Consider the following 22,858-nt stretch of genomic DNA (forward strand, 5'->3'; position numbering starts at 1 on the left):
CAGGTAGCAGCACTTACTAGTACAAATAACCTAAAGGGCATTTTCAGTTCTTCTTTACCAATGACTTGCTGTCAACGATAACAGACTATCGAATTTAAAGTGTGGATCTATTAAAACAAGCTGCCAGCAGCAGCACTATAGTACAATAGTAGTGACACAGCACAACTCAAATGTAAGCACAAAATTAGCCTAGGTAGCATTTTCACTGGAAATATTAAGTATAATATGACTGCTCTACACTTTAGTTTAATAATATCTAAGTTGAGGTAACTTGTCGTTCATCAGCAGCCTGCACAGTATTGCCACATAATAAAAAATGAAAAATGTCTTCCTCCTTCCTCCCTTTCCACCATTTGAATTGCTGTCATTTACTTGGCTAAACAATATGTAACTGCATCAGTGATTACCAGCCACCGTTTGCTCTTCCTGTTGTAAGAAGTATATCTAGCGAGTGCTCCAACGATGCTTGGGTGAGTCATTTGTTTACATTTCGGTCATACATCACCAGCTGATAGCCTGGTCGTACTCTGTGTTTTTTGGCTCAAGTAGTGAAACAAGTTTGTCGTTTCCGGCTTTCGCACAAATAATTTTAAGGTACTGTGCTTTGTTGGGTTTTTTTCAATGACCTCAGCTGTTACCAAATCGTCATCAGAGCCGGACACCTGGCTGTCTGCCTGTCGGACATGTCTGAGTGTGCCTCATTATTGTGTGCAATACGGAATATAAGTGTAGGATGCTGCTATAGTAATGATATCATGATATGACACTTTAAAAAAAAAAAACACATAAAAAATTATGCTGGTATTATTAGAACAGCCCTAGATTGTGTATACCAGAAACTGTTGATCTACTGGAATTGTCCTGGTCAAAATGCATTGTCTTGTTGATGCCATTGGTCAAATGAGAATGGCCAGACTATTTCCAGCTGACAGCAGTTCGCACAGGCTCACGAAGATTGGGAAAAAAGGTTGCCTGGTCTAATGAGTCTCAATTTCTGCTCCAACATTTGGATGATAGAACCACAATTTGGTATAAACAACATGAAAGCATGGATCCATCCTGCCTTGTAACAGTTCAGACTGGTTTTAATGACGAGAAAGATATTTTCTTGTCCCTCTTTGGTCCTCTTAGTATCAAACTGAGCATCATTTAAACACCACAGCCTGTCTGAGTTCTATTGTTGACCATGTCTGTCCCTTATAACCACATTGTATCCATTTTTGCATGGCTACTTTCAACAGAACAACAAGGAACGTTTCAAAATCATCTCAATTGGGTTTCTTGAACGTTACAATGAGTTCACAGTACTCAAGTGGCCTCTATAGTTACCAGATCGCAATCCAAAAGTGCACCTTTGGTCTCATGTAGAACAGGATATCTCTATAAGAAATATGCAGACAAAGAATCTACAGCAACTGTGTGCTGCTATTGTGTCAATATGGACCAAATATTCTAAAGCTAAAATGGGCTCTTACCCAGCACTGGGTAGGCGTACCTAACAAATTGTCCAGTGAATGTATATTATTCAAACCTGGTCAATATGGTAAGAACATGTAAAAAAAAACTCATGTCCATACCAATAACCAGCTAAAGATGTATAAAGGTATAAAAGAGCATCAAACCATTTATGAGATGACCATGTAGTTAGGGCTGCCACAAACGACTATTTTAATAGTCGACTAGTCACAGATTATTTTTTGCGATTAGTCGACTAATCAGATCATGCATCCATTGGACATAAAACGTACAGCTTATGTGCTAACTAAAAATAAAGACAAGATGATAGTTTATTAAATTTTAATGAAATTAGCAGATTGTTTCGGTGGAGTTTAATAAACTCAGCCGTCTGCTCCTTGCTATCTAAAATATAACAGGACACCGGAGCATATTCTCGAGCATCTCACACTTCTGATAATCAGTTGTCTGCTTGACGTTTATTCAGCTGTGTAAAAACTATAACTTTAATCTCAGCCAAACCGATTTACTCAGGAACAAATAAAATACTGAAAAAAGCCAAACGATAACATTTTTAAGTTATCTAAGTGACTCATATATCATGTTTAACCTGAGTAGCGAAAGACGGCAGTGGGTTTGAAAACGATTTGCCGGGAGTCCGGTGTTCTCACCTGCTCTAGTGAGCCTTGAACCTCGGCTCGCTATCGAGCTGGTGAGTAACAGATGTTTCCGAAAACGTTGGAGCGCTTTTGAAAATATGTGGTGTCTTGATAAACTGAGCAGATATTTGAAGTTTACACAGCTACATGCTCGCCTGAAATTATGTGTAATGTTTATTTTGTGACCCAGAAAGTATAATAAGAGTAATATTAAAACTAACTAGCTGCCGCTATTGTTGGAAACTGAGTTGGGCCGCGCTATGAATTCTGTGATAGGTTGGGCCACGAAGTACACACCCGACCCATCCTTTAAATCTGGGGAAATGAAGGGCACATTTGTCGGAGTCTTCGAATTTGGACAGTCTTCGTCGTGTCGCTGTAACGTAATCGGCCTACAAATGCGGGCACAGGAGGATGCGGTTCCTGAATTTGGACACGGCTGCGATACCGGACACTGCTTCTTCTTCTTCGGGATTTAACGGCAGCTGGCATCCTTGTACATGCAGTGCTGCCATCTTTTGTTTCAGTCCGCTATTACACTCTTAAATCCTACTACTTATTCCTGCGTCTTTTGGGATCTTACAAAGCTTCAAACGACGCATCGACTATTAAATTAGTCGTCGGCGATTTTGATAGTCGACGTAATCGTGACTAGTCGACTAATCGTTGCAGTCCTACATGTAGTATGCTTAGTACATGGCCAACTGCTGCTACTACTACTACTACTATCTAGTAAAATTTTCATTAAATACAATTTTTATCTTTCAAGTATTTCTAGTATCTAATAGCAGAAACCAAGCCCAAATTGATATATGAGCAGTTATAAGCCTATGATCACAACCTGAAAACAGGTGTTGGCAGTGACGTCTTTGCACAGACCACCACACAGCATCAAGCTGTATATTATATTATTCAGAACTAATGAGATCAAATTGCAGCATTCAGACAGCCAGTTATGTCACTGACAAATGCAAAAGACTAGTGTTCGGGTCCCATACCCTGCACAACTTCCCCCCACAGTCCTACCACAGGGAGAGCGAGCAAGAGAGACAGGGAAAAGAAAAAAAAAAAAAAAAAAAAGGTGAAAATAATGCTCTGGTAAGTAGTCCCAGCTAGCACAGTGCTGCCTGGAAAACCTGACAAGGATCATGTTGCTCTGGAAGAGATGGACTAGCAGATGGAGCATAAGCAAATCTAGTAAATTCTAACCAATCAGGTCTACAACAGCGATTTATAGAGCATCCACCTTTGTCACAAATCAATACCCTTAATCACACTTATCTATGACAATTTTAAAATTAAAACATACACCACAGAATGAAGCTGATTAGCCTATGAGAACAATTAATTGGTCTAGAATGACGTTATAAGTGTTCACCATGGTTCGATTACAAGTTACAGTACAGTTTAGAGGACCAGCCATTCCTCATTAGCCTGTAGGCTTTTATGACCAACAGTAATTAGAAATCGGGATGGAGTAAATTGTCTGAATTCACAAAGCTGTAATCACTGTGTTGGGGGTGTTTTATGGAATATGAGCTTGCAATTTAGCTTTCAGGAGGTGTTTGTATCTAATTAAATGAAATCTGAGAGGGGATAAATAATTGTGGCAGAGCTAAATAAGTGTGTAATCAGCAGCCTATTCTGCAAAAATAATGACATACTTTAAAATATATACAAATTGTAATTCTATTCTTGATTCTTAACAAAACCCTAGCCATTACAAAGATATAAATAAAACTGCTGATGGTTAGTTCGTGACCAGTTAAACAACATTAAGTATTTCAAGTGTGTCCCTGGTCATCCTTCTACTGTGGCATTAATGTATTGTCTGAATACTTGGAGATTAAACGATCCATTGGGAACAGGGTATTAAGATTGAATGAGAGGACAGACTGAGGAGAGAGTTAAGAACCTTGCGGGCATTATTTTACAGCTCTAAGCTGCATTGTATGTTGCTAAGGAAGTCACAGAGAAGCAGGACACCTTGCACCCCAAGGACTTCTACAAAGGACTTAAAGTAGTAACTTATGCAATGCTAGAATGACCATAAAATATTTTGTAGTTTCAGACTACTTTAAGTAAGAAGTGGTCAACCACGGTACTATTGAGTACACTGCAAAAGGCCCCCACTTTAATTCCAGGAGGAAACACAAATCCCTTTGGATTCAAATAGGAGCAGCCAAAAGTAGGTTCAGACCACTTTAAATATGCCACATATAGTATAAGGACCATTTTCAGATTTAAACTGAGGGCTTTTTTCCCCAATGCTTCCTATGCACCACCTTGATATTTTTGTTTAATAACATGGGATTAAGTTTTAATGCCGTCTCTTACCAGGTAAGCACTGGATTTAATAAGCAGTAACACAGAATGGGGTATTTAAGCTCATGACACCTGACAGAATTTGGAGGAGAAGCAATAATAAAAGGCAAGATCACCCATTTTTCCAAAGCTGGTTTTGTGTACTTAACTTACCATGAATAATAAATACATAAAAATAAAAATAATAACCAGTGAAAGATTTTAAGTTACCACTGTTACTATGATTTCTTAGGTTTACTGTAAAATTTCACATAGAGTGATGTACATGGTGGCAGGAGAGCAACGGTAAGTCTCACCACAACCATCTTATTAAATCTTGCATAGTTTTCTGGGGTTTTGTTATCAAGTTTACAGTGTTATGTAAAAGTAAAGGGGTTTAAATACCATACATGACTTTCTAAAGTCTACGAGTCCGATTCAGCAAGTTAAATTTATTTTTCACTCTGTGTTGCAAATGTCGGTTACAGAACTGTAGCCTAATTTTCTAAACTTTGATCACAAGAATAGTTTAAGAAGAAAACCATGTATTTGTAATCATTTACGCGTATCAATTCTCGGTTGTGGTGAACATTGCAGATCTACTCCACTGTGCCCATTGCAACAGCAACAAATTCCCAAGGCTTATTTTTGGCCAAATATTAAATGTTGCCCAGGTTCAACACCCTTAATCATTGCTGTGATCGCATTCAGCAAGAATAACCAATTCAGCAAGAATTAAGTAATTCCCTATTCAATTTTATTTATATAGTGCTGAATCACATAAAGCATCAAGGTGTTTTATTTTGTTAGGTAAAGACCTTACAATAACACAGACAAAATTACAAATTCAGATGACTGCATGAGAAAAAGTGCTTGGTGACAGTGGAAAGGAAAAAAACCCTTTTAGCAGGATGAAACTTTAAAAAAAAAAAAAAAAAAAGCAGGCTTAGGGACAGGCAGCTATCTATGCAACCAGTTAGGGTAAGAGGAGGAAGACAGCACAAAAAAAACACATTAATGGAAAAGAGACAGAAATAAAAAAAATTTTTAAAAAAATCCACAAAACTAATGATTAAATACAGAGTGGTGTATAAACACAGTGAGAGGGGAAAAAGTGAATGAAGAAGAAGCGCTCAGTGCATTAAAGGAAGCAGCCTAGACCGATTGCAACGTAACTAAGAGGGTTCAGGGTTACACGATCCAGCCTTATCTATAAGATCAAACAGTTTTAAACGTAATCTTAAAAAGTAGAGAGGGTATCTATCTCCAGAATCCAAACTGGGAGCTGGTTCCACAGAAGAGAGGCCTCCCAATCTACTTTAAAATATCCTGGGTACAACAAGTAAGCCCACAGTCTGAGAGCAAAGTGGTCTAATGGGGTGATATGGTACTATGAGGTCTTAGAGATAAGATGGGGCCTGATTATTTAAAAGCTTAAATGCGACGAGAAGGATCTTAAATTAGATTCTGGATTTAAGAGGACGATAATTAAGAAAATCCAATATGAGAGACATATGGGTATGTCTCTAAAACCTCACCTGCGCTGTCACTAAGGGGAAATGGTGAAGCAGGTAATATCAGATATTTAAAATATATAAAGTTTGAAAAGAATATGGGATTCACACTTCTTCTTCTTTTGGCTCCGCACATCTTACAAATCCAATGTCAAGAAAAATTTCAAGACTAATTTAAAGTCTAAACCTAAGCATTTTATAGAGGGGGTCCGGCACCAGACCACTGCTTACAAAAAGTATTACATAAAGTTACTGCACTAGCAATGCTAACCAATTCAGCAAGAATAAGTAATTCCCTGAGCTTTAAAAATACAAACTGATTTGAATGTCAAAGGTAAAAACCTACTTTTTTCTGTTCTTAGACGTGGATAAGGGTGGTGCCTGGGGTAGGAGGGCAGCAGCATCCTTGCGCGGCCTGCCACGTGGTCGCTTGTCTGCGTGGGCAGGACTTCCTGTGGACGTGGCCCCTACACTGCTTGATGGCGGTGAGGGTCCCTGGTCAGAGGGCTCCACAGTCTTATCCTCTGATGACATTCTGAAAAACCGTTAAGAAAGACGAGGTAAGCAATGTTTGGAAAAAAGCAAAACGGATGCTGATTTGCACCTAATCTGAATTTATATTAACAGGTTTTAATTTAGTACATGTCTAAGACGCTATTTTTAACTGATAAACATGGAAGTCCATGTTTTTTGAATAATTTTTGATTTATCTGTAAACTCAAACAGCGTAGTCAGAAAGCTTTTGTCGCCTTTGAAATTTTCTGCATTTTGTTCAGACAATTAAATTGATTTCATCTTTTCATATACAACTACTCTGATATGTTATTGAAAATCAGACCCTGGTAGCAATATTAAACTCAAAGTCTACTTAGGAATGATACATGCTCAGCACACCTAGGTTTTGATGCACATAGTTATATTCAAGTCTCTCCAGAGATCCTGTATTTCATAGGTGTCAAACTCTGGCCCGTGGGCCAGCCTAATTACATTTGGCCCGCATCATCAGCACACTTTTTTCCTGGTACTGATAAAGGAAAAAAGTGTGCTGATGATGTGTAGGTAACACATTCGTACTTTTAGAGAAATTTAAGTTTGAAATAGTGAGTGCAAAATCTGTCTTGCCTTATTATAAACAGCACTAATTTCAGTGTTTCCTGCTCACACGCACCTATTGAAATTAATCTATTTGACAACATACTTTGTGGATAACTGCTTACTTCATTTTACTTCTTTGTGATTTTATCAAATTAATTTGCTAGCATTTGATTATTTTGGGGCAGTTTGAATAAGTGTGCTGTAAGTGGCTTCCTGTGGAAAAATGGCTGCTCTGTTATACTTGGAGGTCTCTACCAATAAGACTGTGCAACTAACCCCCCAAGTGTTATCACAATTTTGTCTTAAAAAATCCCCCCAAAAAACCCTCAATATCTTGACACCCCCCCCCCCCCCTTCAGTTAAATTACTAAATGGTAGAAATTGTGTTTAATAATTGCAATCTCAACATAGACCAAATACTTAGAATTGAGTTCTTTTGGGTTTTTTTCCTACATAAACACCATTCCTGTCCTCTTTACAAATTCTGTGAAAATGCATCATCTTTGCTTTTGTTTTCATTATTGTGTTTTGTAACTGTTTTGATATGTAAACTACTAATTAAAGAAGTATGTATACTCATTTATGGCTGAAAATGAGAGAGGAAATCACGTACTTTGTTGTTTTTACAGGCAACTCTAGATTATTTGCTATTTTTAGATTCTGTTCTCTTTTTCATAAACAAGAGCATGTCTGACAATTCACTTTTATATACAGCGCCAACTCCCATCTAAAGCTGCCTCAAAGTGCTCTACATGGCAAGGTGAAGACCCAAGACCCTAATATATTAGAGGAACCCCCCCACCCAATGAATCAGTGCACATGCTTGGTAACAAGTGGGAAGGAAGAGCTTCCTTTTAACAAGAAGAGACCTCCAAAAAACAGGCTCAGGGATCTGCTGTGATTGGTGGGGGATAGAGGGGATAGAAGAGTACAGAAAGGCAAGAGCAAAAAGGGGAAGAAAAAAAAAAAAGCACACACGGGAAAGTTAACAACATACAATAGTGTAAAAGAAACTGACATGCTAACCATTAACAGAACGTATTGAACACAAATTGATAATTTACAACTTTTGTTTTGACCTGAATACCTGCGAACACCCGATTTGTATACATGGTTGCTTCATTCACCATTTAGCCAAAAGAGAAACCAAACAGTTGCCACTGACCTTAGCCAATAAGCTCGCCAAACTTTAATGGTGAAGATTTAGCTTATAATAATTTTATTTGACTCATGTACAACATGCAATAGTTATCATATTCCCTCTTCTTTTTGAATCCTTTAGGGGGGGAAAAGGTGACGAATGTAAAGCTGGCTTCTTTGGTCCATCTCAATTTTTAAAGAACCCCCCCCCAAAAAAAAAAAACTTTCACAGAGATGTTTGTGAGCTTACCCCAACTGCCATCTACTACTCAGTGTATCCTATGCATTCACTTTGTTGGCTAGCTGTAAACAGTATGCAAGAAACTTGTTTTGGGAACTGTGTGTCTTGTTTTGTGATAGCTGCAGCATTAGCCCGCCCACTATGCCTGCAGGGAAATGAAGTAGTGCGCTCAGGAAAACACTGCGCCGCTGTTGCACATAAAATGCAGAAATTACAACTTTCTTTGGAACACTGTCATTTCTCAAACACTGGTATTAGTCATAAATTTGTGTTTTTAGAAACAGCAGAGTATTGCAGTATCCTTCCGGTATGTACACCATGCAAAACTACATTAAAAAAACTACAAGGCACAGCTTCAGTCTACCCATCCTGATATAAAGACCTGATAGGTGCTTCAGTTCTGGTTGGTGTTCCCAAACTTCCATTTAAAAACAATGAATGATGATGAATGATGAATGCTCTTGGGCATTTTCATTTTCCAGAAACTTCTTGTATATTTGCAGATCTGTTTTAACACAGTTAAAACCTTTTAAAAAAAAACTTAAAAAGACACAACCAGTGAGGATATGTCTCCAATCTATAACACCCATCTAGCCGTAGAAGCCTGATGTTGTCTTTCAATCTTCAGTAGCATTTAATAACACTGCTTTAGTGTTGTCACTGTACCTTACTGTGTCCAAATCAATTTTTAAAAAATGAACTGAATTCATGTTAGGACTTTTGATTACATAATTTCAAATAATTGGTTTTAAGCATTTTTGAGGTGGCTTATCTGACCAGAGACATCTCAAACACACCAAGATTACAGTTTTTTGGTAGAAGCAAACTAGGGGTTTAGAGAAAATCAAAAAATTCAATGCTGAGCAAAAAATTGTTTGTTAGCTTTTGACTACTGTAAGTACAGTGCAGTAGGATTTCTACTTCTTACTCAAAGCCATCTGTAATCACTCCACATACAGCCAGTTCACATTTTCTATTCTCTGCAACCCACACACTGAAGGAAAAGCCACTACAAAGCACTCAATGGTAAACAATGGGAATACTGCCCTTTACTTGTATTTAACAATACAAAGTAATTTTGAGATGGCAGGATTGTAGTGGTAAATGGACTACAATTCTAGTAAGACTAGAAATAAATGAATTTAAGCTTTGCTAGACCATTTATAACCATGCTCAGATTCCTGCAAACCTGATGTTTCTGGTAAATTTTAAAACCAGTTCATAAGAAAAACTGTACAGCTGGAACAAAAATACTGGGTTGACTGTCAGCATCTAAAAGAATAAAAGTCCCAGAGTAGCTGTTTTATTTAAATGTTTTTATTTTTAATAATAATAATAATAATAATAATAATAATAATAATAGATGCATGGAGGATTAATATAGCTGATCACAGGAAGATGCATTTAGAAGTGGCAGATCAAAAATGTCAACACCTCTCATGCGTTATGGTTAAAATAGTGGAGACGTTTAGCAAAAGATATGTCTTTCTGCAGTTTTCTACACACTTGTTTATACTTAAAAAGAAAACAAATAGTCAATAACGTATTAAAGCAATGTACTTTAAAAACTTGTGAGCAACTTTTAATTAAAATATAAATAATTAAAAAACAAACACTTCAGTCTAAAGCTATGATGTACACCCTGCTATATATGCTATAGACATTGGAGAGTTTGTAAACAATGGTGTCACAGCCATTCAGCCTAACAACTCTGTGACAACACCATTCTTATATATACACTCTAAAATATTTTTCAGCTTACTACTTGTTAGGGTACCAACCAAGTTTTATCAGCTCTACTGAGTATTGATTCACACTAAATCAGTGTAAATTTTGGCACCGGAGCATAACTGGGTTAAAAGAAGAAAGAGAGCGAGGGTGCATGACATCAGTCCTGTGACATGTGAAGAATCGACACCGGACAGGACAATGGCGGTGGGGAGTTAGAAGCAGTCTCAGCCGTGGTTACACTTTTTAAAACTCAACTGCACAACATCTGTAGCACACACTGCAAAGCTGGTTATGGCGACACTTCTAGTCTGAGAAAATACCTGGTCAAACACAAAATACATCTAAAAGCTGAAGAGTGTGTTATATTTGACAGCCGGAAAGCAAATTCAACAAAGGACCTGCAGCTAACTACGAACCCTGGAATGATGGGCAAAGTTTAAGCTGTCAATATCTCTTTTAATCAGGTAATCAGGCTTTTTCCCCTCTTGCATTGTTTGTCACTTTCACTGGCTGCACTGAAATTTTTCATCAGCATGCTATTTACAGTAAACACATTACAGTATGTCCAAAATCTTGATTTCTGACCATAACTAACAGTAGGCCAATATTACCATTTAATATTATATGCAAACACTGTAACAGGAACACTGTCGTAAAACTAACCGAGGCAGCTGGCAACAGTGTAGAGTGTACAATCTTATCAATAAAAAAAAAAGTTTCAGCCAATAATTATGGAATTATTTTATAAGAGAAGAATTTGAATTTGTTTTAAAACAAGCACTAAAAAAGGCACCATTTGTTAGGGGTACCAAATTCCAAGTACTTGTATCAATTCAAACATGAAAGGTAGCCAGCCCTGATTATATATATAAAAAAATATATATATTGTAAAAATTGTAAAAATTGTTTCCACATTGGCACATACAGGACAATGTGGCAGATATATATCTGCTCAGTGCTGCTAAATTAAAGAAAAGATCTATTGGCATGCAATTATAAAAAAACAAAAAAACAGGCTGACTCTGAAATATTTAGATATCAAGTTTCGCATTTCCATCTGTAATCAAAGTAGTCCAAGTTATAGATGCCTTTTCTACTCTCAGCACTCTTAAATACAAACCACATTCACCCCTGTACACACACTCATATAGCTTTGTTCAATAGCTTTAACCTCTTTATACTAGAGCTGCAGCATTTGATTGTTTTAGTAATTGAGTAATCTATTGATTAATTCATTGATTAATTAGAAAGAATTAGGAAAATACTTTTTTTCTTATTAATGAGCAATAATAATTATTGAAAAAAACCCACAGGTTTTGAACTGCTCATTTGTTTCCATTTTAGTAATTGCAATGTTTTGAAGTTTAACTTCAATCAACATCTGTTAAAAAAAAAAAAACAAACAAACAAACGTTATGATGGTGTAGTCATTAAGTCATATTAATAACAACCTAACAACCCCCAGGTCAGTGGCTCCGAGTTTCACTGATCCATGTACATTTTTATTGGCTTGTGAAAAAAAAGCTTTTATTTTCACATTTTGAAATATTAAATCAATTTCATTAATACAATATTTTATTTCACGTTAAATCTGAAAATGTTACAAAAGCCTTATGGCCTGGTAAACCCCATGCACCCCATTAGACTCAGCACTGTTTGTTGCACGTATGTCTTCCATGTAAAATAGGACAGCTGACATCAAGCTGTGTAGTTTTAACATGCTGTCAGACTAGGTTAAAACAAACAGCCATGGATGGAGCAGCTTCAAAGTAACAGCTCCGCCTCTTTGTTCTTCTCTGTGTGCGTATTACTCAAATCATTGCATCTACACGCACACACAAACTCTGTTGGCTACATCAGAGGCAATTCAATACCATCGTCCTCAACATGTGGACTAGAGGAGTCTGGGACTGAAGTACTAACCTTCTGATTTGTACCATATTTTTCGGACCATAATCCGCACCAGATTATAAGGTGCACTGTCGATGAACGGGTCTGTTTTCATACATAATGCGCCTTATAATCCGGTGCACCTTAAGCGAAACAAAACAGTCAGATAACTCAAACTTCACTCAACTCATTTTTCTTGCGTCCTCCACTTCCGTACCATTGATTCATTAATGTTCAATTCTCTCACAGCTGCTCTATTCCCATGTTCTTGCAGTATATTAATTACAAATCTTGTATTGTGGATGGATCATCTCAGTTGTTCTCCTGACTGAAGGTTGGTCCGTTAACAACATCCTGTCATGCAATTGCATTTGTCCCTAACCATCGCGAACCCTTGCATTAACTTTTATCGAGTGGAAAAAAGTTAGCATTCATTCTCCAGCTTCATTGCGTTTATGTTATGCTAACATAGCTGTGTCCCTAGCGATCACGTTGCACATCATTATATACCAGCTCGTCCAACTTCAGTAACCCTAAGAAAAGTCACTGCTGTTTAGTTTTCTGTCGTGATAGCAGAGCTGTATGTTTTAAGTTTTTCAGAAATCTCTCAGTCAGAACATTTATCATTTTATTAAAGATGAACGAATTTAGACTGTTTTTAACACTGTGATGCCGCAGTGTTCATTTGACTTTGGAACCTGAAGCGGACGGAGTTTTGGACTCAGATTACTCCATTAAGCAGTGCGGCTTTGTAGCTTACCAAAGTCGTACTAAAACCTTTTGACAGATTTTGAGTGCCATGTACCACATAAAATCGGTTCGAGGTCAGTAAGCACAACCAGAATTCATACATAAGGCGCACCGGATTATAGGGCGCACTGTCGATTTTTGAGAAAATTAAAGGATTTTAAGTGCGCAATATAGTGTGAAAAACACGGTACAAAAAAATGCTCTATGGCCTGAGCCACAGCTACTCCAATACTGACTAATCACATTTTGCTTTCATGTGGTGATATCAATGTGGAAAGCAAATAAAATGCATTGGCCAAAGAGCTTCGGCCAATATGTTATGACAAGTGTTTTAAATGCCACTTTATAGTTCGGAGAAGCTGTGTCAGGTCGTCTACCAATCAGGTTTGTGGCTCGATTCCCCGGTTACTCCAGTCTGCATATCGAAGAATCCTTGGACAAGATACTGCACCTCAGGTTGTCCCCTGATGCATCCATCAGAGTGATGTTAGTTCAGATCTGTTTACTACTACTACTACTACTACAATAAATTGTACTGACAGTGCTCAATTAAATACTCACTGGTGGAAATCAATTATGACACCCCCCCCGCTACACTGGAACCCCTAAGACACTGGCTGATGTTTCCAGAGGTTAAGCCATCAGAAAATAGCCCAGCATATCTTAGTTTTTTAGTGACTGACATTTTAAGGAGCCAGAATATTATATAAGGGCACATGAAAAATGTATTAATTTATTTAAAAAAGCATGGCGGTGATGGAGAATGAGAAGGGCGAAAGCGGAACGTTGAATGAAACAGATGAATCAGAATTGGTTTGTAAAAATGCTGCAACTTCAGTGGTGTGGCACTGGTTTGGCTTTCGTCCGTCAGATACACAACAAATCACTATTTTTGGTATGCTAGCGGGCCGTCGTTATTGCTGTGTTTTGTTTTTTGTTTTTGTTTTTTAAATACGGCACACTTAAAAATCAATCCTTTGATTTTTCTGAAAATCGACAGTGCCCCTTATAATCCCCTGTGCCTTATGTATGGTTTCTGTTTGCGTTTACTGACCTCGAAACGATTTTACGTGGTACACGGCGCTCGAAAATCTGTTAAATGTTTTAGTACGACTTTGCTAAGCTATAAACCCGCACCACTTGATGGATTGTCAAAGCATTACGGCTACCGTACGCAAGAGCCTCGCGGAGTGATACGTACTGTGCTTCAACATAATATTACCGTAGAGTGAGTGAGTGAGTGAGTGAGTGAGTGAGTGAGTGAGTGTGTGTGTGTGTATATAACCTCTTTTGAAGTTTTGTGGATATTATACATGGTTATGCTCAGGATATGTTGGCCAATTTCCACTGGAAATGCTTTTGGTTAAACTGTCAGCATGGAATTTGCATTTGCACTGTTACATTTTTATATAACTTTAATGCACATTAAAAAAAAAACAAAAAAAAACAAAAAAAAAAACAAGCAACTGCTTGTTTAAGTAGAAGTAGTAGTAGTAGTAGTATTTATTTATTGTCATTGTCAAGAACAATGAAATTGCGTTTGGGGCTTCCATACAACCCAAAAAAAGAAGAAAATAATAAATACCCCTTAAAACCCAAGTGTACATATTTAACCCAGTGTGACTCCAATGCAATAAGACAATCCTTAGCAATAATGTTCGTAGAAATTCAGACAAAGACCTGAGAAACATGACAAAATACAACAATGCAACCCATTCAATATTATTGTACTGTGAGATATGATATCAGATATGATAGTTATCTATTTAAGAAAGAGGGGGGGGGGGGGCAGGAGGGGGAAGAGAATAAAGATATGATGCACCAATGCAGACCAGTTCATTGCTATTAAGAAGTTGGATATGGTTATTGTCCGTGAGAGGGGGGCAGAGAGTTCAGGAGCCTCACAGCCTGTGGATACAGGCTGTTGGCCAGTCTGGATGTTCTGGCCTGTATAGACCTGTACCTTCTCCCTGAGGGCAGCAGATGGAAAAGGTGGCGCGCAGGGTGATGTTGGTCCCGCAGGATACTGTGCACCCTCCTCAGACAGCGAGTGGGGAAGATATTACTGATCTCTGGCAGACTTGTTCCAATAATTCTGCCAGCTTCTTTCACCACCCGCTGGAGTGCTTGCTGATCGGCCTTGGTGCAGCTGGGGAACCACACTAGAAATCCATACGTCAGAACGCTGCTGATGGCACAGTTGTAGAAGTTCAACATCAGAGATCTGGGAATGTGTGCGCTCCGCAGTCTCCTCAGGTAGTAGAGGCGCTGTTGGGCCTTCCGTGCAACTGAGGTGATATGGTTGCCCCAGGACAGGTCCTCAGTCACAGTTACCACCAAGAATTTAAAACTGCTCACCCTCTCCACCGCCTCACTGCCAATGAAGAGAGGCAGATGGTTGTTATGACCCCTCTTCCGGAAATCTACAATGATCCCCTTGGTCTTTTTGGTGTTTAAGACCAAGTTATTGTCGTGGCACCATGACTCTAGTTGTTGCACCTCTGTCCTATAGTTTGTCTCATCATCGTTGGATATAAGTCCGAGCACTGTAGTGTCATCTGCAAACTTAACAATGAGATTGGACGCGCAGGAGGAAATACAGTCATGGGTGAAGAGAGTGTATAGCAGAGGGCTCAGAACACACCCCTGAGGGGCACCGGTGTTGACCACAAGGGTGGAAGAGGTGTTCTTACCCACTCTGACACTCTGTCTACGGTTAGTGAGGAAGTCCACAATCCAGTTGCACAGAGAGGAGTTAAGTCCCAGTTGGTGGAGTTTGGGACGGAGTTTGTATGGCCGGATGGTATTAAAAGCCGAGCTGTAGTCTACAAAGAGGAGCCGTGCATAGGTGTTCCTGTGTTCCAAGTGCTTCAGTAATGTGTGCAGCACTGTGGCGATCGCATCCTCGGTTGACCGGTTCTCCCTGTATGCAAACTGGTGCGAGTCCAGGGATGGTGGAAAAGCAGCTCTGATGTGTTTAATGACCAGTCTCTCCAGGCATTTGGCGGGAATGGGGGTGAGTGCCACAGGTCTGAAATCGTTCAGACATGTGACATTTGACTGTTTTGGGATGGGAACGATGGTTGCTGCTTTGAAACAGGATGGTACCAGTGAACAGGACAACGAGGTGTTATATATAGAGGTGAAGACGTCCGCCAGGTCCGCAGCACAGTCTTTTAGCACCCGGCCCAGCACTCCATCTGGCCCGGCCGCCTTCCTGGTGTTAATGCTCCGGAACACACGCCTCAGCTCATGAGTGCTCAGGACTGGAGCAGGATCGGTTGAGGGGAGAGGGGACAGGACAGGGTCGGTGTTCTCCCTATCAAAACGGGCATAAAAGAGATTTAGATCCTCAGCCAGAGTAGAACTGTCGGCTGAGGGTGATGGTGTTCTTCTTTTGTAGTCCGTGATAGCCCTGATGCCCTCCCAGACCTGCCTTGGGTTTGTGTTGTTCTCAAACCTGGCCTCGATACGCCTCCTGTGCTGCTGCTTGGCAGTCTTGATGCCTCTTCTCAGGTTGGCCCTGGCAGCACTGTATGCCTCCTGGTCCCCAGTGTGAAAATACATTGATGTTTTTTGGGTTTCTTTGCACTAATAAAGTTGTGGAGTTGTAAAGTATTTTGCCTAGTGTCAATTATATCGTTATCGCAAATTTTCAAACGTATATCGTGATAAATATTTTTGGTCATATCGCCCTGCTCTACTGAGATAACTTTTTCAATTTCTGACAGGTTGACTTCAGATTTCTGCCCATATAGAGTACAAGTGCTAAATTTATAAGTTGAAGTCCTTTAATGTGTAAGCCAACATCAAGCAAAAGTAAATGCTGCAACAAAATATGAAAAAAATACATTCAAGAATAGAGTTTTATTGCATTTGTATTTATTGGTAAAATAATAAAGGACAGGTCCAACATCCAATTTATTTTCTCTTTATTCATTTAAAATATTCACCAAATTTATTTGCATTAGTTTCACTTCAGTTCAGTGTGAAAATCATTACAGTGCACTATGGCCATTAACAGTCACGCTAGTTTCTTTTTTCGCACTTTAAGTTCTTCTTTCCAATACGTTGCCTGTGAAGTGGTGCTGAAATAATATTAATGGAGTTAATGATAAAACATTGTGTTACCATACATGTAAGAACCATTACACTGAATATACAGCAAAAGAGAGGAGCCAACACTGGCGTGTTCTGAACTCATGAGATGCGTCAACTCGCTTGAGTACAATAGATAATTAGGCCAAAAAGTATTCCAAATATACAAAGAAAAGCTGCTGGTGGTGCAGTGGTCCAACTGATCACCTTCGGCTCTTAAGTGTCTCCTATGATACATTAGCTACACTGCTAGCAACTCATGTACTGCAGCAGCAGCAGCAGCATGAGAGTAAACACAGAACATAAGCAAGAATAAAAATTAAAATATCAGCTGCAAAGATCATCACTTATCTAAGGATCACACTGATGTGTGGCTGGGCAATTCAACAAAACCAACATTTAGAACCTCTAATCCATATAATCTTGACCATGTCTGTCATTTAATTTTTTATTAAATTCTGTTAATACTTCGTTATTATGCACGGTTCTCTTTAAAACATACTACCTAGTGTGTTCTCACTTAACTCCAGTCCAGTGTGCAGTACGGAAAATTGAAATACAGAGCAGATGGACAACTTGAGCAGTGTGTACCAAATAACAGCACCATGTCCATTGTCTGGACACATTTTATGTGTTAGTAAATACAACATAAACCAAAAAGAAAAACTGTTGTGGATCAAAAGTAATGCCACCAATCCCTTGCACCTTGAGCATAATCATATTACCGAAAAAGATATCCCAGTTTTAGTAGCTGAGCATATTTACAGTACAAGCCTAGTGAACTATATGCCTGTGCACGTGTAATAATCATTTACTAGTCAAGAAGTCAATTAATCTGGACACTTTACAACCTTAGATCCATCTGATCCAAATATTGTTGCATCCCTGGTGTTTGTAAATTTCTCTCTCTTGTTCGTAGCTTCTTAACCATGAGTGAGGTGGCTGTTCCATTCTGATATTAGCTGTAGTCTACTATGTCAACTAGAACAAAAGAGATGAAATATAAGGGGTGTGCTCCCTTGGTCTTGTTTTTTGCTGCTCTACTATAATGTGAAAATTGGATGAATTAAATTTTTAGTAGTGCATCCTTTCCTTGTGGTTGTGAGCTGCTTAAAATGTTATCAAGGATGCCCAGTGGCCAGAGGGCCATGTTTTGCACATCCTGTCAATAGCCGATGGACTGCCAGACTGAATTAAGACACTCAAATGAAGATACTTGAGACTGCCACTTCAAACCATTCAATGATACTAGTGCAACATAAGAACACATTTGCATTTATTATCTTCCTCCACTCTTTAGTTTTTTTTTCTTTTTTTAAAAATTCATCACCAGTTACTAGCATTTGCCTGGACACACATCTTCTACACAAATCTTCTCAGTTGAGCAGCATACTAAGACTTAATGGAAATTCATAAATTTCCATGTCAGCATAAGCACTGCTGTGGTAGATGCTTGTGTAGATCTGGTCTACATGTGTACATGAATATTATGAACACATTAATCTGGCTACAGTAAGTGTTGCAGAACAAGTCTTTTTTTCTCATTACTGAAAGTGACATGGTTGTACGAGAGGCACAGATCTTTGTTTATCTGAAATAATATTACACTGCTATGACCTTCTCAGTGGCCATTTCCAGATGCTCATCCTGCCCAGCCCATTTAGGGCACAAAGACCAGACTTGCCTTCCGTATAAGTAATACTGCAGTCTATACAGGATGTATAATAGCTTGTATGCAATTTCTACTTGAAGCATTTTTATTAAGGCTTCAAATCTCTTTTGCAGACATTTCGCTTGACTGTGAATTGTGAGCACAACGCTGTCAAAAACTGACTTCATTGCAATACCTTGTTGTGTTAACCAAGTTCACACAATGATGGCTGATGGCTTTCATTGCCAATGTGGACAAGGACAAAGTTAAGTGACTGTTGTTTTTTTCTTTTCACACACACACACACACACACATTAAGAACTGTTCAACAATACATAGTGACTCATTTTTTTTAATGTATGCAAGGACAACATCATTGCAGTGTCAACCGTAACATTTCTCATTTACAACACTACAGGAAATGAGTATTTTACTGAACCCCTGTATATTTTAATAAGACTGTGAAAACCAAAAATAAGCCAATTTTAAATCCCTTGTATACTGCTGGAAACCTTAATGTACAACAATAGCGATGTATCAGTTATGGGGATCTCACAATACTACTTTACAAGTAAGGACCACCACTGGATTACAAAGAAGAATCATGGGGGGGGAGAGAGAGAGAGAGAGAGAGAGAGAGAGAGAGAGAGAGCGCGCGCAACTTCACAAAATGTGTGCCAAATTTAAGGAAGAAAAAACAAAAGCTGCTCGATGCTTAAGTTCAGCAACGAGTGATATTGTAGTCAATTCTAGAAAGAAAAAAAAAAAAAAAAAAAAAAATTCTCATTCCACCCCTTCGTGATTGCTTTGGTCACAGCATTGAGTCTTTATTGCCCAGTGTGAATGTCACAGAGACGATGCCGCTCGTCATCTCCACTGCTTTATCAACCATTTGATAAAGTTTTGAAGGTTCTTGGGCTAAATGTTAATAATAAAAAGTGTGTGTGTGTGTGTGTGTGTGTGTATGTATATATTTATTTATTTATTTTTTTATACATGTGACCTTAAGTCCTTACAGTCCACATCCATCTTTCTTTAGTCACAAATGTGAGTGAAAAGCTGTCATTTTTTTTTAATCCAGCACCACCAGTATTGTCTTTTGCATATGTTTTCATTAATGATCCTCTAAATGTGGAAATAATGACTGCAAGAAAGAAAACAAAGTGAAATACTTGTTAGTGAGCATTCACTTCAGCCAATTTGTCTCGGAGGTTAATGGATTAACTGTGACTGGTGGAAACACCGTAACTGAACCTGTACCAGGGAAATAAACTTGCCCAATATTCCTTTGACTACACGTCCACAGGTTATGTCGAATCTTGCACTGATTTACAAGCAGACAATCCCAAATCAGCAACAGTTTTCCTTGTCATGCTGGCTCATGACAAAGCTGGTTATTTATATTATTTAAGTCCTTACTAAGACATCGCCACTGTCTTGGACTGCAGGTGACAACCACAGTTGTCCTTCTACTGCAGAAAACGACTGCAAACTGCAGCACTATTTTTAAAAGAACTGGCTCATTCATGTACCACTACACTGAGCTTACCGAGGCAGCAGAGCACAACAAAGACCATCATCTCCAGCTATAGTCCAAGATGCCGCAATTTTGAGTGCATCCGCAGGATGCGACTGATTTGAAGCAGTTGATTATATAATTCATTAAAATGAGCCTAGCTCTTCTCACTCAAAACTTGACTGAGCTCAAGCACTCAACTGTATACTGAAACCCCAGCTTATATCTAGGGTAAACCACATACCTGATAGTATCAACATCAAACACTTTTTGGTCATTGTTTTTTTTTTTTAAATAAGCATCGCACAGACCGAAAATGTGCACATTTGTGACACATACTAAGTTATAAAAGCAAACTCATTCCAAACTGCAGAAGCACAGTGTTTTGCTCAGTGAAACATAAAATTGTGTCTTATCAATCCCCATTATGTGCAGTAACAGGTACTGCTCATCTGTATAATAATGTCAATGAGGATACATGCAGTTCCAGATTTAATATGTGTGTTTATAATAAATTGTGCCATGTTAAACCTTTTTAATTCAGTGCCATCCATGCCTATTCATGTGCAGACAGTGTGGTCAGAAAATGGCTTAAATTATTAGTTAGGCTTTTTCAGTGACTCAGAAGAGGTCTCACTTTGACACACACCACCTTTCGCTGCTTGTCTGTGGCAATTCAACATCTTTCTATCAATTATATTGACTTCAACAGCCTTTAAGAAGTCGTCCAACACCAAAACTGAACACGAAATACAAACCCTTTATAAAACTGCACAAACGCCAAGTTAGGAATGTTACCCCTGAGATAAAACAAACAAACAAAAAAACAAACAAAACTGAAGACATTGTCTCTTTAAACACTGTAGGATCTGATATGATAAGAAGTCGTCGGATAAGGAGCATTTTTGTACAACAAGCAAACGCTCAAAGGTGATGAGGAGAACTTTACTTGGGGCATCTGAGGTTAAGATCCGGTGACTACAAGGCAGTCACGACCACCACGGGAGCAACCAAAAACATGCTAGCGTTAGCTTTTGTTGACCGAAGCTTGGGCACAAAGCAGCTGCATCCAGCTAACGACTGCTAGCTTGTTGTGCTCAACTCTGTCGCCTTTTCTTCGTCGACCACAGACAAAAGTAACGTTGATGTCGACTAAATTTAACAGAAATTGGAAAAAGAAACGAAGTCATTTATCGTAGTTAACAACCGAAGGAGGACTGGCTTTAGAGACAACTTTAAAAGAGAGGGCCACCTATAGCAAACAGGTTACCTATGGTTGCAGTTAGTTGTCCAACTCATACATGCGACTAACGCCTACGCCAAAACACTAAAAAAGGCTTCACCCCTTTGTTTCCCAGTGCTAGTGTTAAACATGTCCATGGCTCATAGAAAACTTGTCGAGAAACCTTAAAAACACTACCCCTCCTTATAGTCAGCTTCAAACCGGGTGCAAAGCAAAGGGGAGCCCAACACACACACAAAGGCTCGGTCTATTCAATGAAACGGAACTATTCTAGGGAACTACAATGATGCACAAAAAGTGAAAATGATAGGTTACACAACCACCCAGGTTCTGATTTTTTTCCCTTTTAGCTTCCAACTAACGTTAGCTGTGTGTATTTGCACTGAATAATGCAGTAAATGTGTTAATATTTGCTTATATAGCACCCACGAAATGTTCAATTGAATGTGCCGTTCCGTTGAATAGTCTGAGTCATGAAAGCCAAGGCGGCGACAAACCCCCAACATCAGACTGGAGAAGGATAAGGTTGGCTCAGCCTTACGTGAAAAGGTAAATTCCCAACAAACTCAGCTTACATTGAAGTAAAAAGACGAAGAGGCAAATATAGCTTACCTTCCAGCCCTATGAATAGAGAGTTATCCTCTTCATGTCCAAAATAAGGGGGATGAAACGTCGCACTTATCACCCAGCTAGCTAGCAAGCTAATGGAGCTAGCTAGCCTCTCTCCAATGAAGCAACACCGCAGTTCTCAAAAATGCACAACGCATATCATTATATTCCAGCGCTGCAATGTTATTCCCAACTTTGCCCATTTGATGGAGAAGCGGATGATGTAAATCCAACAGAAAACCGCTTCATTGGCGCACGCATCTGCGGGGATCACTTTCCTTTCTCCAATGACAGCTGTCGTCGCACGAGTTCGGCTTATATAGCTAGTTGGTGTTAGCCACCCAAGTCTACAGCCAATAATTTTACCATTAACGTGTAAACATAACCACCTCGAAATCCAAGCGGCTGCTAAAGTCAACGCTCCGTGGGCCAAACATTAAGTAGGAATCCTCGGGGGAAAGTGTAGCGACCCGCAAAGCAATAGGGAAAAAAAAGCTGGATGCCGACCGCTGGGGGTTGGCAACTGGTTCTATTTTCTTCAGCTGCGACAAGCTGCGGGACCAAGCGGCCAGTTTAGGAGAGACTCACAGTCATCCTGCCACGCAGTAACAACCGCCTCCAAAAGACATGTAAAAACAAACATTAGCTCGCCAAAAACAACATCTCGCCTGCCGCGCTGACCGAGCTGCAAAATGACTATGAAATAGCACAAAATTAAGTTGAAGATGACGCTTCGGGGTGCTCTGTAACGGTGGCCATATCTAATGATAAGTGGCACCGAAGCACAGCCCCCCTCTCCAAGCTCCTCAAAAACTAGATCCGCCTCCTCCTCCCCCTGAACAGCACAACTACGGTGCACAAATCTTTCAGAATCGACGGGGCTCGCCAAGAAAGGGATGTTTCGCGAGTGTGAGGCGTGTTTAAAAAGACCGTTGAGAAGACGCGATGAGAAATGACAGATA

The 22,858-nt window shown here is 39.1% G+C and overlaps 1 protein-coding gene across 5 annotated transcripts in view; it reads right to left on the minus strand.

Moving 5' to 3' along the window:
• The window catches only part of kmt2cb (lysine (K)-specific methyltransferase 2Cb), a 93,781-nt gene extending 71,134 nt beyond the window's left edge, over positions 1–22,647 (minus strand). For 4 of the 5 annotated variants that reach the window (XM_085377320.1, XM_085377321.1, XM_085377319.1 and 1 more), the window contains exons 1-2: positions 21,900–22,647; positions 6,279–6,467 (exon numbers count right to left, since the gene is read on the minus strand). In XM_085377320.1, coding sequence (XP_085233446.1) covers positions 6,279–6,466 — 188 coding nt within the window. In that variant the 5' untranslated portion in view covers position 6,467; positions 21,900–22,647. The remainder of the gene's footprint in view (positions 1–6,278; positions 6,468–21,899) is intronic. The other variant, XM_085377322.1, reaches the window with a different exon arrangement.
• Positions 22,648–22,858: the final 211 nt, after the last annotated feature.

Source organism: Diplotaxodon limnothrissa, linkage group LG18 (assembly GCF_057381915.1).
Source record: "Diplotaxodon limnothrissa isolate DT_005_m linkage group LG18, D_limnothrissa_male_GT1.1, whole genome shotgun sequence".
Lineage (NCBI taxonomy): Eukaryota > Metazoa > Chordata > Actinopteri > Cichliformes > Cichlidae > Diplotaxodon > Diplotaxodon limnothrissa.